The sequence below is a fragment of the Equus quagga genome, chromosome 10 (assembly GCF_021613505.1).
Source record: "Equus quagga isolate Etosha38 chromosome 10, UCLA_HA_Equagga_1.0, whole genome shotgun sequence".
NCBI classification, from domain to species: domain Eukaryota; kingdom Metazoa; phylum Chordata; class Mammalia; order Perissodactyla; family Equidae; genus Equus; species Equus quagga.
The window spans coordinates 28,734,992-28,751,878 of NC_060276.1; the positions used below are offsets into that span (position 1 = coordinate 28,734,992).

Consider the following 16,887-nt stretch of genomic DNA (forward strand, 5'->3'; position numbering starts at 1 on the left):
AAATGAGTGTGGCTGTGTTCCAGTAAGACTTTATTTACAATAAGACTTTAAAATAGATGGCAGGCCAGATTTCATTCCTAGGCCATACTTTGCAGACTCCTGGCCTAGAAGAACAAAAGTAGTTACATGCTTCAGATGCTTAATCGCATCAGGCTTTCACAGCCTGATGTATCCATCAATGCTACAGAGATAAATCTACCTCCGTATCAGATTGGGTATATTCTCTCCTGAACAGTGCTTAGATGGACACTCCAACGTTTGCCTCTCTAGTCCCTCCCTTTTAATACTGACCACTCTACAAAAGTCCACCCCATTCTAAAGCCTTGGGGATAAGAAAGCTCTACTCACCAGTAAAACTCCAAGGGAAATGCCAGCAGCATCAGTTCATATTCTGCAGTTATTTCACAGAGAACGCCCTGATCCTTTGTTACCTGCAGGAGGCGGGGCACTCTACATTCTTCCATGTGTCCCCCAGAAAAAGTGACAGATTGTCAATATTAATATTTACAAGAGGCAGTAGCATGTAAGCTCCATGAAAAGAGAGATTATTTTTTTAAATTAGAACCTTTTATTTTTACAAAAGCAGTATATGTTCATTGTAAAAAATTAGAAAACAAAAATAAGTAAATAAAAACATTATTTTCCCACTGCCCAGAAATTACCACTGTTAACAGCTTAGTATATATCCTTCTAGATCTTTTCCTCGGTATATATGACACATAGATACATTTTCTACCAAAATGAGATAATATATGTACATAATGCTTTGTAACCGCTGTTTTCAGTTAATGACCTCCGCCATTGCATGTTAATGTTTCCATCTCATCTAACACCCATCCATATTCAAATTTCCCTAGTTTCCCCCAAAATGTTGTATAAAGCTAGTTTGTTCAAGTCAGGATTCAATCTCAGACCACTCATTGCATCTTTAATCTCTTTTCATTTAGAATAGTATCTTTCTCAGGACAGGAATTTTGTTTGCTGCTGTATCCCCAAGCCTTGAACAGCTCTTGGTACATAGTAGTAGCTCAGTAAATATTTGTATAATTAACTAATTAATCAAAAACTTAAGAGGATGTGGGGGGTTCACCATAGAGTTTATCTCATCCACATATCACCCTCAATCTCCATTTTATAGATAATGAAAATCAAGACCAGAGAAGTGAAGTAATTTCCCAAGGATACACAGCAAGTATGTGGCAATTGCTTTCCATACCTCTGTTTATTCTACTAAACCAAGAGTAGGAAAACTTTTTCTGTGAAGGTCAGATAGTAAATATTTTAGGCTTTATGGGCCAAGACGCAAATCAGGGCTATTATGTAGGTACTTATATAACAAGAGAAAATAAATTTCCATAATTTTTTATAGATGAAATCCAAAATATAATAATTGACTACAAGGTTTTGTAATACAGGTCTACTAATGAGAAAACAGAATAGAAGAATAACATTTTCTTTAATTGGGGTTGAAAGTTAGTGTTCCCTATCATCAAACTGATTGAAAATGTTCATCTGAAAAAACATTCTTAACTCACGGGTCAGAATTTGCCGACCTCTGTCCTGTATCATGCTGCTTGTCTCTGATTTGGCTTTTTCTTCAAAAGCTTGAGTGAAAATAACGTTCCTCTTAATTGACAGGTGCAATGGGTTCTGGCTTATTGCAGTTACATGGTACTAAAGTACCAATGAGGAAAAAAACTCCTTAGCTACTCCTTTAAAATGTTGATCTTGTCTTACTTCAGTTACTCCAGTACCTAACAGTTGGTAATGCCTGTCTTCTTTCATTTAAATTGCAAGAAGGTAGCTTGCATTGTGACCGTGGCTTTCATAACTAATCACGTGTTAATATCTAATGGGGCTGACCAATTTAGAAATCAGTGCAAGTGAGGATGATGAGTGGCCTGTATCAGGGCTGATTATTCTTCTTTCTCAAATAAAAACACGCTATGCTATTTAAAGACATAGAGGGAAATATCCAAAGAGAGAAAAGAATAGAAAGTGACTGCTTTTGGGGGAGCAGGGATGGCAAGGAAAGCCGGGGACTCCTTTTTTTTAGAATAGAAAGCCACATAGAACTATCCGTAATACTACGTGTATGTATAGTTTTGAGGAAAGTACATGAAAGAAAACCAGAGGCACATTAAAGCCCCTTCTGGAAAAGGCTTATTTAATACTTTCCTCCATCCTCCTCCCACCCTAGATTAGGTGTCCCTCTACTCTGCTCCTCATAGCATCCCATGCTCAACTCCATCAGAGCACTTGACACACTGTACTGTCGTTAGCTATTTGTCTGTCTCTCTGAAGGAGCCATGAGCTCCTTGCAGAGAGGGGCCATATATTATTCATTTCAGCCCCAAATTAAAATATTTAAAATTTAAAATATTTAAATTTAAAATTTAAAAAGGTATTCATTAAAGTGAAATAAAACTAGCTAACCAAATACCACTCAGTCTAGGCAAATTAACGTCACAATGAGATACCAAATAAAAAGAGACAAAATAAGTGTTGGTGAGGATGTGGAGAAATTGGAACCTTCATACACTTACAGATGGGAATTTTAAATGGTGCAGCCACTTCGGAAAACAGCCTGGAAGTTCCTAAAAATGTTAAACATACAGTTATCATACGACCCAGAAATTCCACTCCTATACCAGAGAACAAGTAAACATGGTCCTTGCTCTCTGTAGTGGAGAGACAGAGAATGAATCCAAGCTTACAGTGCAGTCTGTTAAGTGTTATGATAGGGATCTGCTAAGGGTGCTAGGAGAGCACCAGCACAGGGCAGTGAAATCAAGAGAATTGAAAATATATGTCCACACAAATGTTCACAATAAGCTTACTCATGCCAACCAAAAAGTGGAAACAACTCAAATGTCCATCAACTGATAAAGAGAGAAACAAATGTGGTATATCCACACCATGGAATATTATCTGGCCATAAAAACAAACGAAGTACTGATGTGTGCTAAAACAAGGATGAACCTGGAAAACATCACGATAAGTGAAAGAAGCCAGACACAAAAGACCATATAGTGTATGATTCCATTCATATGAACTGTCCAGAAAAAGCAACTATATAGAGACAGAAAGCAGGTAAGTGGTTGTTAGGGCTAGAGGTGGGAGGAGAGATTAACTGCAAACAGGCTTATGGGAATTTGGGGGGAGGGTGATGGAAGTGTTCTAAAACTGGATTGTGGTGACGGTTGCACAACTCTGTCAATTTACTAAAAATAATTGTACACTTAAAATGAGTGAATTTTATGGTATGCAAATTATAAGCCTCTAAAAAAAATTCCTCAATCTATTACATTATTTAGTTTCTCAACATTTATCCCCCAACTGGACTAGCCCATTACAAGACCTGATAAGAAGAATTCCGGCGAATGAAGTTTCGGAAGCATTTTTGTCGGTTGGGGCTTGGGGCTGTGCCGACAGAAACATTCAAGTCAGCAGCTCTCTGTCAAACTGGAAGATGTCTCCAGGTGTACAATGTGTTTGGGTTGGGCGATCCCAGTGTGTAATCTGGATAAGCTGTGGCCTCTCTGCAAGATTCAAGCGTAAGTAGGCCTAAAGCCTCTACTCTAAGCAATAAACTAGTCAGGCAACAAGTTCGCTTCTTGCAATTCTCAAGCCCTATTCACAACCAGGTGAATTGTCCTATTACGGTGTATCCTTGAAAATGCTGCCTTTTCTTTTTCTTTTGGCAACTCGGTCAGCGCTTATTGGGCAAAGATGTCCCGCCAGAACAGCCAAAAGATACAAAGACAGAAACTCCACCTGCTAGGCCCGCTCCCTTGGGCTACTCCAGGGGAAAACACACCTCTCCAAGGGCGGTGGGGAGGTGCAACTGGACGTAACAGCACCTCTCAGAGCTGCGAGAAAGGCTGAGACCAAGTCCCTGCTTCTCTGGGTTGCGGGAAAGGAGTGAAGTGTCTCCTCCCAAGGCCTCCTGGTGCCCAGGAAACTCACGCGCCTGCTTGTCACGGTCGCCAGGAGGCTACAGATAACGGCGCCTGGACTTCAGTCGCCGTCGCCGCGGCAGCCCCACCGTGAGGCCCGCGGAGAGCGAGAGGAGGAGGCGGTGGAGGAAGGAAAGCCGCTCGAGCGGACTCACAGCTGTCCCGGGCTCCACCCGGTGGTCCCCACTACCCGGCGCGCGGCTCCCTGCTCACGCGGCCGCCGCCCCTCCGGGCACGGGCTATTGTGTCGCAGCGCCCCCTGGCAACTGGAAGCCGGAAAAGCTGGCGCCGCGGGCACCCGCCGGCTGGAGCATGCGCAGACGGCGGGAGGGCGGCTTCCGGTGCGCGGGGTCGCCCAGGCCGAGGTCAAGGGCTCTGCGGCAGAAATGGCATCGCCGCTGGGCCCCGTGAGGCCGGAAGGAGCGGACCCAGACCTAGCAGGAGTAGGTGAGGGCTTTCGGCTTCTGCCTTTTCCTCCTTTCTCCCCAAGGGGAAAAGGACCCCAAAGAGGGCAGAAGGGGCAGATCTCTATCTTGAACCTGAATCCCAGATCCCTTCTGCAAAACCGGAACAGAATAAGGCAGTTTTGTTGAAGGTGGTTTTTCTTGATGTTCCTGAAAAGATGTATTGGTAGCTGCGTGAATGGGGCTCATTATTACTTCCCTGAGCCTCAGTTTCCTCTTATATAAAATAAGGATAATAATAGTGCCTACTTCACAGGGTGTTTGTGAGGATTAAATAAAATAACCCACCTAAAGGGTTTAGCAGACTGGTTAAAGCTAGCTATTTAATTTGTCAGGGCTTAGCAAACACCTAAGAGCAGGTGTCATCTTTCCTCAGGATTCAGGGAAACACAGAGATTTTGACACCACAAAATAAACACATCCTAAGGTGAATTATTCGTAAAAATGTTATGTATATGAGAATTAAAACAGTCTATCCCCACACTCAGCCTGGACACAGAAACAAAACCACACCTTACAATCTACATAAATATGACTTTGCTAGTCCATTGTCTTCATTCACGTTACTTTTCCAGGACTCCCCTGTCCAGGCAAATAATTTCCTCGTTACAGGAACTTCCCCAAAGACCCACCAACTCTTTAATGGAAAGCATCAACAGTTTGCACCCTAAAATTCTTTGAATCCCTTTCCTCAAAATCTTCCCCTTGCTGCTTCCTCCAATCCTAGACTGTTGGTATCATGATCCTTACCTAATCCTAATCAAGTCCCCATGGTGAAAGACCTTCTGCCTTCAACTTTCACTTCTCAATAAATTCTCACCTGTCCTTTCCTCTCTGAAACACTGCCAAAACTTTTTGAGGTGGAGTTCTCCTTATTGAGATAAGCAATAAATTCAGCTTTGTCATATCAACAGGCATGTTGTGGGGGCCGGCCCCATTGCCGAGTGGTTAAGTTCGCTCGCTCCGTTTCAGTGGCCCAGGGTTTGGCCAGTTCAAATCCTGGGTGTGGACATGGCACCGCTGGTTAGGCCATGTTCAGGTGGCGTCCCACATGCCACAACTAGAAGGACCCACAGCTAAGAGTATACAACTGTGTACTGGGGGCATTTGGGGAGAAAAAGGAGAAAAATAAAAGATTGGCAACAGTTGTTAGCTCAGGTGCCAATCTTTAAGAAAAAAGAACAAGCGTGTGGGTGACATTCAAGGAGCCAGCATTTGACAGTTTTGAAAGCCCCACAGAGATCCAGTGGAGGCTGAGACTTCATCACCACAGCTCAAGACCTTCAACTTGGAAGCAGTGTGCTCCTCTGAGGCCTCTTGAACCTCCTGCTTGGGGCTCTCTGACAGCAATGGTGAGGTATGTAGGTTTCACATTGGTTGAAACTCTGATCCCTTTCTTTGAGCTCCTGGTTGCTAAGGATTCTAATCCAATAGCCCACATATCACCCACTATGAGAAGCCATTCCTGACCTTGGATTATAGGGCCCTCTGTGATCCAGCTGTCCCCTGGCTCACCCCTGCCATGGCTCTTACCACTCTTGTTTTATTCCCAATGAGCTACTGCACATAACGTTAAGCCTAGTGGGGCAAAGGGTCCAGGTCCCTGTATTGTCATTGTGAGATGAGCCTGTGATGTGGCTTGGGGCCTGGGTAATTTTATGGTGATGTCTTTCCCTCTACCTCAGCTATGCCCACCATCCTCCAGCTAAGCCTGAATTCTCTCCTTTCATTTAAATCTTCTAATAGTGTGCTCAAAGGAGTTTTATCATTTTCTTTCCCTATGTCTTTCAGATTTTATATTAATGTCCCTCATTATTTTATTTTCAGATGTTTCCACCAATTCTTTTGCTTTTTCTATGAAAATAATCATATTTACTACAATGAATGGTCAGTATTTGTCAGCCAGTAACAACACAGTGTTTATTTCTTGTAGGGTTTTTTTTGGTATGTTTTTATATTTGCTCAGGCTTTACCCCCCCTTACTCATTTTTTTTTTGCCAAACAATCCTTATTTTATGCTCTTGAAATTATTACATTTATTAATAGAAAAAGAAGAGAAATATTTATAACCATGTCATATATAAAACTCCACAGAGAGCATAACTCAATAAAGTAAATTATACATACAGAGTTAGAAAAAATATTTAAAAGAAATATACCAAAATGTTCAGTGGTTACCTATGGTTTATTTTTTCTTTCTGGATCCTTTTATGGCTATTTAAATATTAGTCATATAAAATCTTTTACATAGTTTTGTGACATTCTAAATATTTTACTTTTATAACAACTGTAAAATTATTTAATGAGTAAAATAGTATTACAGTTTGGCAGATAGAGAAGGAAAAAATTTGTGTGTCATTTCTTGAGTTTCCAATATCAATGATACTAAAGAGATTCTATTTTCAATTATGTTTTCCTGAGCTAAATTAGATTTTAGTCCATCCAGGATATTTAAAATCAACCTCCATCATGTTCCCTCTAGGAAAATTTAAGTTCTTTTGCTTAGAAATTTTCAACACCTTTAACCTGTGTTTGATGAACAGGAAACTGGTCAAATATTCATATCTGCCTATTACACTTGCCCCAATAACTGATCTTCCACTATTTCTCAGTAATGTCAATACTTTTACTTGCAATATATGATGAAAAGTTCACAGGCTTTGGTACCAGACTTTCCATCTGTTTACTGGCTATATAACCTTAGTCCTGTTGCTATCTCTTACTGAGAATTATGTCCTCTAAAATGGGGTTAATAATTCTTACTATATTATTGACACGTTCAACACATAGCAATTGAAAATAATATTTATTATTATTACTTCCAATTATCCTTTAATAGAAGGAAAATAGCAAACAGTACCTGAAACATTCATATTCTACAGGGCAGTTGTTTTTAATATTTACAAATGCACATGGAGTCACATGGAGTGACATGGAGTGAATTTGAAACACCTAAACCTAAGGTCTGATAATATGACATGCATGAAGCTACAAAGAAACCTATCTCGCACTTTCTGCCATGCTAGAAGCAAATGGTCCAAATAATAAATGACAGCCTAGGAGAGTGAGAAGAGAGCAATTGATCTAGAATGTCTTCCAGGTTTCTGATCTCATCAACTAGGTGGATGGCAGTTCAGCAGTGAACTGTTCTCTCATTAACTATGTCCTGTCCAGCCGCACCTGTTCTGGGAGAGCAGCAGTAATAAAGACTGCTGTTCACTGACTGCCTACTGTGTGCCAGACACTTCATTCATTCCAGCCACAAACTTTTATTGAGAGCTAGCTTATGTTCCATGCAGTGTACTAGGAGCTGGGAATGCACCAGTGAGCTAAGCAGAATAAAATGTCTGCCCTTGTTGAGTTTATATTCTAGTGGGGAGAGACAGCAATAAACAAGTCATATATAAATGAGTAAGTCATGTAGTATAGTAGAAGAGAGGCACCTGGTGGAAAAATAGAACAGGGAAGGGGGAATGGGAGTGCTGGTGGCTAGGTGTGCAGCTTTAAATGGGCTGTTCAGGGCTAGCCTCATTGAGAAGGTGCCATTTGAGCAAATACTTAAACGCAATGAGGGATCAAGGCACAGGGACATCTGGAGGAACAGTAACAACAACCAGTGAAAACACTTTGAGGTGGGAGTGTGCCTGGATTCTGTGATAAGATATCCAAACAACACTGTGCTGGCAGGGGGGCTATAAGACTAATGGAGAAGACAGATAGTTATATAAGCAATTACAACAAAATGATAAGTACTACCTAAGATACAAGGCATGACCTTTAGTGGAGTCAGAGACAGCTGTCCCGAGGGAGTGCCAGGGCAGATGGTATTAGAAGTTTAACAAGGGTTTTGCCAGGTGAAAGGGAGGGCAGGCTGATGGAAAAGCATGCTGGGAGTCAAAGATAACACAGATGACCTGGTAGACTGGTGGTCTTTCAAGCCTATTTCTAGAGGGGCCACATTTCATTCATCCAGTTAAGCTCACACCCAGAGTTTTAAATGCATAGCATCCCATTCCAAGTGTGGAGCCTAATTTATTCAACCAAACCTTACTCATGGTCTTTGAAGTTGCTTCCGGTTTCCACTATTACAGAAAAAGAGGTAAGGTAAACATCTTTGTTCATAAAAATGTTTACACTTGTTCCGTTACTTTGTGAACATCAATTTCAGGAATTTAAACTGCTCGATTCAGAGGTTTTCATATATTTCCCAGTTGGCCTTCCAGAAAGAATGTGTCAATTCTCAGTCCTACGAGCAGTGTGGGAGAGAGACTCTTTGCCCACATCCTTACCAGCAGTTTATTTTTAGTATCTTATCCCTGAAATTGGATATGAAAATAAATACGAGAAGAAGATGGTTTTGGGCTCTGAGAAGGAAGTTTCCTAAACTGACAATTTTTTCTGTCTCCTTCAATAAAAGAAATGAGACTAAGGCCTTCCTACTGTGCAGACTTTAGGTCGTGAGTATGACAATTCAGAAATCTATACTCAGGATACAGCTAATAGAATGATCAGATATTTTGTACCCATTACCTTAGGAATGACTTTACAGCAGCACAAGGATAAAGACTTTGGGCTCTGGGGAGGGGCGGATCTGACGTGCAATTTCAGCTCCAACCCTTACTAGCTTTCTGATCTCAGGCAAGTTACTATAACCCCCTGTGGCTCAATATCCCTGTCTGTAAAATGGGGATGGTGAACATGGTACATATCTGAGGGAGCAGTTGTGAGAGGCCATAATACATTTTGAGCTCTGGTCTGAGATGAGATGCTGCAGCTGGGGATCCATACATTCTGTCAGGATGAGGCGTGAGATCCAGCCCCACTCTCTCTGCCCCCTTTTATCCTGCCCCTGAGATCCCTGGCAGTGACGGAATTTTGGGTTACCTGGATTGTAAAGCTCTCCTCAGACCTCGGTCATGTCTCCTTCCACCACACACTGGGGAGTCTCTGTGTCCCTCCGAAATGAGCTCCCCACACCCCTAGCTCCCATCTGTTGCTTGGGGGAGTGGTTTGAGTGGGGGAAGACTTGGCTGGTCTTGAGCTACCTGAAAGGATAGGGGTGCTTCTGACATGGGGAAAGAAAATGTTTCCTAGGGACACACCAAACTAGGAGAAATCCTCCTCAGCAGTCAGTAAGTGTTGCCTTATCATCCCATCATCGTCATCATCGTTAAACTCTCAGACATTTCTGAATCCACTGCTGTCCCTGTCAGTGGCCAGGCTTTGTATATAGCTCCTGGAGCCAGACTGTCACATCGTCAGATTAACACACAATAAGCACTGTCTGCATGGTGTGGGCAGCATTTGATTTTTCCCCATCCTTCCCTCTGTAGCAGAGTAATGGTAGCTACCTTTTCTTGAGAGCCTACGATGGACCAGCCCTATGCTAATCACTCATACACAGGGCACACCTGAGAAAGGCAGGTCTTATTATCCTGAATTTATAAACATCAGTTTCCTCATACATCATATGCGGATAATAACACCTACATTATAGGGTGCTGTGAACACATGAGAGCTAAGACATGTAAGAAGTGTAGGCTTCTCACCCGGGAGTCTGACTTCTGGCTTCACCACTAACTAGCTGCACGACCCTAGGCAAAGTTTCTTAACTTTCCGGCCTGTTTCCTCATCTGAAATATGTGCTAATAGTAGTGCCTATCTTATGAGGTTGATAGGATTAAAGGTGCTAATACATTTAAAGGACTTGGTACAGGATGCCTGACACACCATAAGCTCTTAATAAATCACAGTTGTAATGATTTTTATTTTTATTACTGTTATAGAAGGATCGAGATGAGGAAGAAGATTCATGCAAAGGAGGCTGAGAAGTGGGCACCAAAAAGCTACTGGAGCAGGGAAATATGAGAGAGGGGTGTCATGAAAACCAAGGGAAAAGAATGCCAGGAAGGAGGGAGACATAACGCAAAAGGGCACCCAGAGGCCAGTTCCCACAAGACAAAAGAGCAATTTTCATATCTTAGCGACCAATGAGAACGAAGGCAGAAGGGAAGAAAATAAGCCCACAGTTTTAAATGGAGCCTGTTTTAAGCTAACCCCATTAGTCTGATCTGAATGCCCAGGTATTAGTTCCATGTCCTCTAATTAGGGAAAACACATATTACTTGAGTAAAAGAAAAGCCAACGTCACACGAAGTGAAATAAAAAAGAAATGTCAAGTTACATCAAGTTGGTGGAATAAAAATTTAGGCAATCTTAAATTTACACCAAAGAGGATAGGAGGGAAGAAGTGGATGAATCACAGAAGAGGTTTTCAGAGCAGTGGTCTACACTGAACCCCAAGCTAACACCGGTGAAAAGGAAGGTAGTGAAAGGGACAGAAGTGATTTATTTTTCATTTTATCTTTCTATTCTACCTGGTGCCAGAAAGAAATTATGGCAGCATAAACTGTGTCTTTGGGCAAATATTCAGCAAGTGTTCATAGAGTAAAACCGAGAAAAGATGAGCAGGAAGTGGAATGATATTCTAATCTGAACTAGATGAGGAAGATAGCTCCCAAGGGTAGATAGAGGGAGTATAGAGGAATTAAGGGTTAAAACCTATATGAGCTGAGGAGTGTTGGGGCCCCCTATATCTTTGGGGGCCTAAGTGGAACTGCCTCTTGCTTGGGGGTAGCTCTGGAGAGATGGAAGTGTCTACCAGGGTCCCAGAGGTGCTCCACAGGGATGCAAAGAGTGGCCCTCTTGAGTCTTTGCTCCTTGCCAGTTCTCAGTTAAAGGGTCCAAGGTAGAGTGGGTCTCCCAGACTCCTTCTGGCCATGAGGGTTAAGGAGGCTGAGGCTTAAGGCAAACAGGGAATGCTAGGGGTGGGATAGGGGGTGATGGCAGAGCCCAGGAAGCTGAGCCTCCACTCCCCTCCACCAAGAGATGAGCCTGGCTGGGGAGGTGAGGGGGTAAAGTCAGATTGTGGGGTCATGGATAGAGCAGGAGCAAGAATCCAGAGAGGAGTTGAGGGGCTTTCTAGAAAGAAAAGCACTTCAAGACAGGTTCCAGGCATGACAGCCCAGGGAAAGCTATACTGGTTTCTCCCAGCACCTGGCTTCTGCCCCTCCCTCAGGGCCTCAGCCTGCACCCCTTTGTCGCTACTGAGCAGCCCATCAACTGCTAGCGTAATTAGAACCCCAGTATCTCTCCTTGGACCCTCAACTTGTGCCATTCCTGGTACAACACAGCGCAGAGTTCCGTAGGATTCCCCGGAACCTGTGATTCCTACCAGGCTTCTTGTCCCTGTCAATCTTTACGTGAGTCTCCCTGGTCATCGTGCCCTCATCGGCTCTCCCCTTACCCACACAGCTCCGTACTTTTTCCCTGACACAGCTTCTCCCACTGCTGCATACTCTGCCCTCTCAGCTCTGTGGAGTCCATATTTCTTGCATGATGAACTCCCTCATGTCCTCAGGTCTGTGTATTCATTTCGTTCTCCACCCCCTGCCTTAAGTGCAATCATCACCACACCCCCAGCCACGTCCTGCTCAGAGAGAGGGACTCATGCACCTACCAGAAACATAGGGACCCTAAGGGTCTGACGTCACACGCATCCTCTTTTATCAGCCTCCATTATGAGATCAGGAGATGGGACAGGGCGGGTTCCTGAGGAGGTCCTTCTCCCCTCTCCCTCCCCCATGAATGCCCCCCACTCTGCTAAAATGGTGTGTGGGGCTTCCTGGCTTTCTGATCCCCATGTCCCTTCACGTGTCCTGGCAACTAGATTGCTTTTCATCCCTCCCCAGCTACTCTCAATTCTTGGGTTGGGGCGGGGGTGGCTTGGAGTCCTCGGGCTGCCTGTGTCCTTTAGCATGTAGCTTCAGGGCTTACAGAGTAAGGCTGAGCGCTGTCAGGAGCTGAGCCTCCTGGTGCTGGGCTCCCCTGAGTAGCTGCTTTCTCCTTTCCTTATCTGGGGAGTGGGGAGAGGGCAGTGTCAGGCCACAGGAGAGATTGCTGGTTGTGACCAGGATATCGTGTAGAAACAGCAGCAGCAGCAGCAATCTAACAAATGCACCCAGAGGAGGGAGAGCTGCCACTCACCTGGGTGACCAGGAATGGAGCCCCAGGAATGCCCATTTGGGGCTGTTACCTCAACGCCAGACTCTCCATCTATCAGACTCCTCTGAATATGTTAGAGAAGAAAGCACCGGGGCGCTGTCAACTAGTAGATGCCATAGTTTGGCTTGATGACCTAAGGGACAAGTCAGCTGTAGTAAGGGACTCTGTCCATTTTCCTTTGGGGAGTATTGCAGCCCATTTCTTCCTCCCTTTTCTTCCTCTGCAAAATGAGGTTGATAAAAACCCCACCTCAGAGTACAACACCCCCCCTTTATAGCTTTTTACTATATTTCTCTTATTCCTTTTTCCTTTACCTTTTCCTAAAAATAGTACCACAGAGACATTAAAATAGATGCTGATATATATTTATTGACATAGAATAAGCCCACAACATATATTGTTTGGTGAAAAAATACAGACTATAGAACAGCACTTATATTTGATCACTTTTATCTATACATATACCTGGGTATGTAGATATAGGGAAATATCTAGAAGGACATTCATCAAAGGGTTGACAATGGTTCTATAAGGGTGGAGGGTTTGGGGTAATTTGTACTTTTTGCACTTTTCTTTATTGTTTGAATGGTTAACAATGAATTATGCCACTTTCACAAAGAGAATAAAGCCATCAAGGAAATGGGCACACACAGAAAATAGACCCTTAGGCAGTGGGGGAGGGCAGGAGTGAAGAGCAAGAACAGAGGTCAGGCCATCTCCCTCCACTGTGCTGGTATCCAAGACCTTTCTCCTCCACCCCAAAAGAAAGCCGCTTTGTGGATTAATTCATGCAATTAGAAGCGCTCCCCCCTCCCCAGTTTTCCCATTGCTGGACTCTGAATATGGGTTAGGGTTCATTTAAGGCTGGGGGCTGGCCCCTCACTGTGGCTCAGAAGGATCATTGGGTTCGCCAGGGGCCTCTCTTGACCCCTCCTCCTCTATGTGTGTCAGCTCCTGCAGGGTGATGATCAGATTCTCAAACACCTGGGCCTTGTTGCTCTCGTCACAGGTTTCCTTGGAGTGGCCCTCCTCACCACAATACGAACAGCGGATTGTGTATTTTCGCTTCCTGGCTCTAAGCATATCCCCAAGACTATCATTCTTAGACCCAGAACCACCACTGGTGGAAGGAGATTGAGCCCGGGAACTGTTGGGGGAATCAATGACTAGCACTGGATCCCGAAGTCTAGCCCTGCGTCTGGGGGGAGGAGAGCTCAAGAATGAAAGTGGAGGGTCCTGAGACTCCACCAGGATCACATCCTCATCTGAGTCATTGAAGGTATCATCTATCTCTATCACGTTGCAGTTGGCACTGCCGATCTCTATCGGTGGAGGGCCCTGAAATGCCACTGGGCTGGTTGCTCTCTCCACCATTGACTCAGATCTCTTGGCCCGCTTCTGTTTCATAAAAGTGTCATCCCAATCCTCTTCCTCCCTTATCATTCTGATTAACTCTAGGAAATTAGGAAGATGCTCCTGCTCATTTGCATACATTCTGAGAAGATGCTTTAGCCTGAAGCGCAGGTCCCCATTCAGTTCAGCCCCTAAAAGGAGCTGCTGCAGGCGAGTCTGGTTCGCATCTTTCTGAGCTATGATCCCTGCCTGAATAGCATTCTGGAGCTGCACCTCCAAACGGATCACATAAAGAGAGGCTTTCTCCCCTTGTGCCTGCAGAGTGTTAAAAAATTTACCTTGAGCAGTCACACTGCTTTCAGACTCCCCAAACACCAATTTCATCGCACGCAAGAAATCTGCTACACTTAGGTTGGGGTTGGCCGCCTGGAGCAAACGCATGACCTCCCGGGCAGGGCCCCTAAGGGTTTTCATCAAGCGTTTGAGCTTTTCCTCCTCAGACATATTCCAATCTGGCAGGACCCCATTGACTTGGATCAGCCAGTTTTCAAAGGTTTCTTCCCCCTGTGCTGGCACCACCCTCCCCGAGAACAACTTCATGTTCCTCTCTGCCATATTGGCCATTAAGGGACCAAGACTCCTTCCCAGGGACCTCAGCATTGAGTGGGCCCAAGGCGGCAAGTGTGCGTTCTGCCGCCGGCCATTACCCACGCGAGAAAGGATGCTAGCCATGTCTGATGATGATCGGGTATCTGAATATAACAAGATGTTCAGGCTTTTTGGAAAAGCCTAATCTGCAGGCGTGGCGGGGGGGTCTCTGCTTTCCTATCTCAGTAGAGACTGTAAAAAAGAAAAAAAAAAAACGGGAGGAGGGGTTAATAAGGGAACCGGCTGCAGTTATATTCTCTCCCTTCCTGAATATCCTCCAGTACGTTTGATATCTGCCCACTGCCCTAAAAATATCCTCCAGGAGACTGGCAATCACAGCCTCACGGAGCCAGCCGGTGTCTCCGTGTTGGCAGGGTGCTTTTTACAGCCACATCCATCCCCTCCCGCCAGTCCTTCAAGAGGGCGGGCAACTGTTGCTTCTAAGTGTAACAGGGTATGGAGCTGACATTGGGCTCTCAAAATAGAGCACAACGGTAACAGATTTGTGGAAATAAATAAGATCTCATTAACCTCACGGTCTCAGGTCTCAACCACACCCCCTTCTCAAAGTCCCTCCACCCCGCGTTATTTCTCAGATTCTTACAGGAGCTCAGGAACAAGCGCGCGCCTTTATTTCACTTCCAGCCTCTGCAACCTGTGGCCTCCGTGAGAAAGCTCGCCTCCGAGGTACAGTCGATCTCTGTCCACCGGGGGACGCCGATCCGGGACCTCAGAGCGTCAAGACTGCGACGCCACCGAGGGGAGGACAAGGCGGGGAAGGAAGGGTCAAAAGCAGCCTCATCCCTCATCCTCGCTCCCTCCCTGTCCACACCCTCTCCCCTCCCCCCGCTGCCTCTGCTGTAGCCAGGCGGAAAATACCCTCTCCCATCTTTCGAATACAAGCCCAAGCGACCCCCGCCCCATTACATTTCCCCCGGGAAATCGTCGGCCTACCAGCTCTGCAATCAGCCGCACAGAATTCAAGTTCGCATTCGGTTTTGATGACCTGCCAGGGAGAAAGGCAACAGGAGTTGGACACGCACACCCATATATTCCTCCCCAGGAAGCGATGAGGAGATGCAAAGGGGGTTGAAGGCAGACAGCTTGAAATTCCCACGCCCCTAAAATTGCCCCCCTCTCAATCCAGGAAAATCCTACCCATTGGGCAGCATCCAGTGGAACCCCACCTCCTCCCTCAGCGCAGCCGGGCCAAGGGAGTGCTCCTTCCTCTGCCTCGCAGTTCTCGATTCCCCAGGAGGGGAGCCGCCCAATCCTGGCGGGGCTTCCCCTTCCTCTCTCCGCGCTGGGCAATCGCGCCCCCTTTCTTTACCTATGCTGTGCTGGTGGGTAGCTGACGCTCCGGCGTTGACAGCTGTGGATTCCGCCTCTGGTCTCCGCCGCCCTGCAGGGGAGAAGGACCTGCGCCTCTTTGGCCGCTAAGGGACCCGGGACTGCCAGATGGAGCTGCTCCGCAAGGCTGCCCAGCGAGGGGTAGCCAAGTAGAGGCAGCACAGTTCCCACGGCAGCCGAGGCTGCTTTTATCCTCTGCCCACTGAGACAAAAGAGCGTGACGAACGGGCCGGCGCGGCCAATCAGCGGGGCATGGGGGCGGGGTCCCCATGCAGCCTAGGGCCCATTGCAAATATACGCCAGAGGGGGTGGGGGGTGGGCAGCAGGTCCTTGGGGTGTCAAGTGCAGCTTGGCTGCACCGACTGAAGGAGTTTGCGACTCTTCTTTCTCCCTCTCTTTCTCCCTTGGCTCAACTCCGGGCCTTGCGGCCAGATGCATTAAACACGAGGTGGGATAGAAATCAAATAAAAGTTCTTCACCTTTGTATAGAGAGGAGGGGATCAAAAAAAGCATTAGTGCTTTCTTGTGCAAAAAATCTTTGTGCAAACAGGCTTGCACAGACATCTCTTTTACTGTGAAGGAGGTGACAGTAGGTCTATTTAACACTGACGTGACTTAGACACCCAGCCTCATAACCAGTACTCGCTAAAGTAGGGGTGCAAGGCTGGCTGCATCAGAATCATTTTGGGGAGCTTGTTAGAAATGCAGATTCCTTGGGGGCCGGCCCGTGGCTGAGTGGTTAAGTTCCCGCGTTCCGCTTGGGTGGCCCAGGGTTTCGTTGGTTCTGATCCTGGGCGCGGACATGGTGCCGCTCATCAAGCCATGCTGAGGCAGCGTCCCACATGCCACAACCAGAAGGACCCACAACTAAAAATATACAATTATGTACTGGGGGGCTTTGGGGAGAAAAAGGAAAAAATATAAAATCTTAAAAAAAAGGAAATGCAGATTCCTGGGTCCAGCCTCTGGAGGATTCTGATTTACTAGAACTAGAGCTGGGAGTGTGACTTTGTATTTTGTGTTGTTAAACAGCTTTGTAGGTGATTTTG

General features: G+C 45.5%; 1 protein-coding gene and 1 long non-coding RNA gene across 5 annotated transcripts in view; both read right to left on the minus strand.

Annotated features, from left to right (window-relative positions):
• The window catches only part of LOC124245344 (uncharacterized), a 33,312-nt gene extending 29,116 nt beyond the window's left edge, over nucleotides 1-4,196 (minus strand). For 3 of the 4 annotated variants that reach the window (XR_006890265.1, XR_006890267.1, XR_006890266.1), the window contains exons 1-3: nucleotides 3,821-4,196; nucleotides 2,547-2,597; nucleotides 349-457 (exon numbers count right to left, since the gene is read on the minus strand). This is a non-coding gene — a long non-coding RNA (uncharacterized LOC124245344). The remainder of the gene's footprint in view (nucleotides 1-348; nucleotides 458-2,546; nucleotides 2,598-3,820) is intronic. The other variant, XR_006890268.1, reaches the window with a different exon arrangement.
• An 8,661-nt stretch (nucleotides 4,197-12,857) lies between these two features.
• On the minus strand, nucleotides 12,858-16,599 carry ZCCHC12 (zinc finger CCHC-type containing 12). The gene is made up of 4 exons (XM_046673438.1): nucleotides 15,819-16,599; nucleotides 15,443-15,494; nucleotides 15,093-15,232; nucleotides 12,858-14,680 (listed from the first exon to the last, which is right to left on the minus strand). Exon 4 carries the CDS (start codon nucleotides 14,570-14,572, stop codon nucleotides 13,367-13,369), a length of 1,206 nt encoding a protein of 401 aa, XP_046529394.1. The 5' UTR covers nucleotides 14,573-14,680; nucleotides 15,093-15,232; nucleotides 15,443-15,494; nucleotides 15,819-16,599; the 3' UTR covers nucleotides 12,858-13,366.
• Between the last annotated feature and the right edge of the window lie 288 nt (nucleotides 16,600-16,887).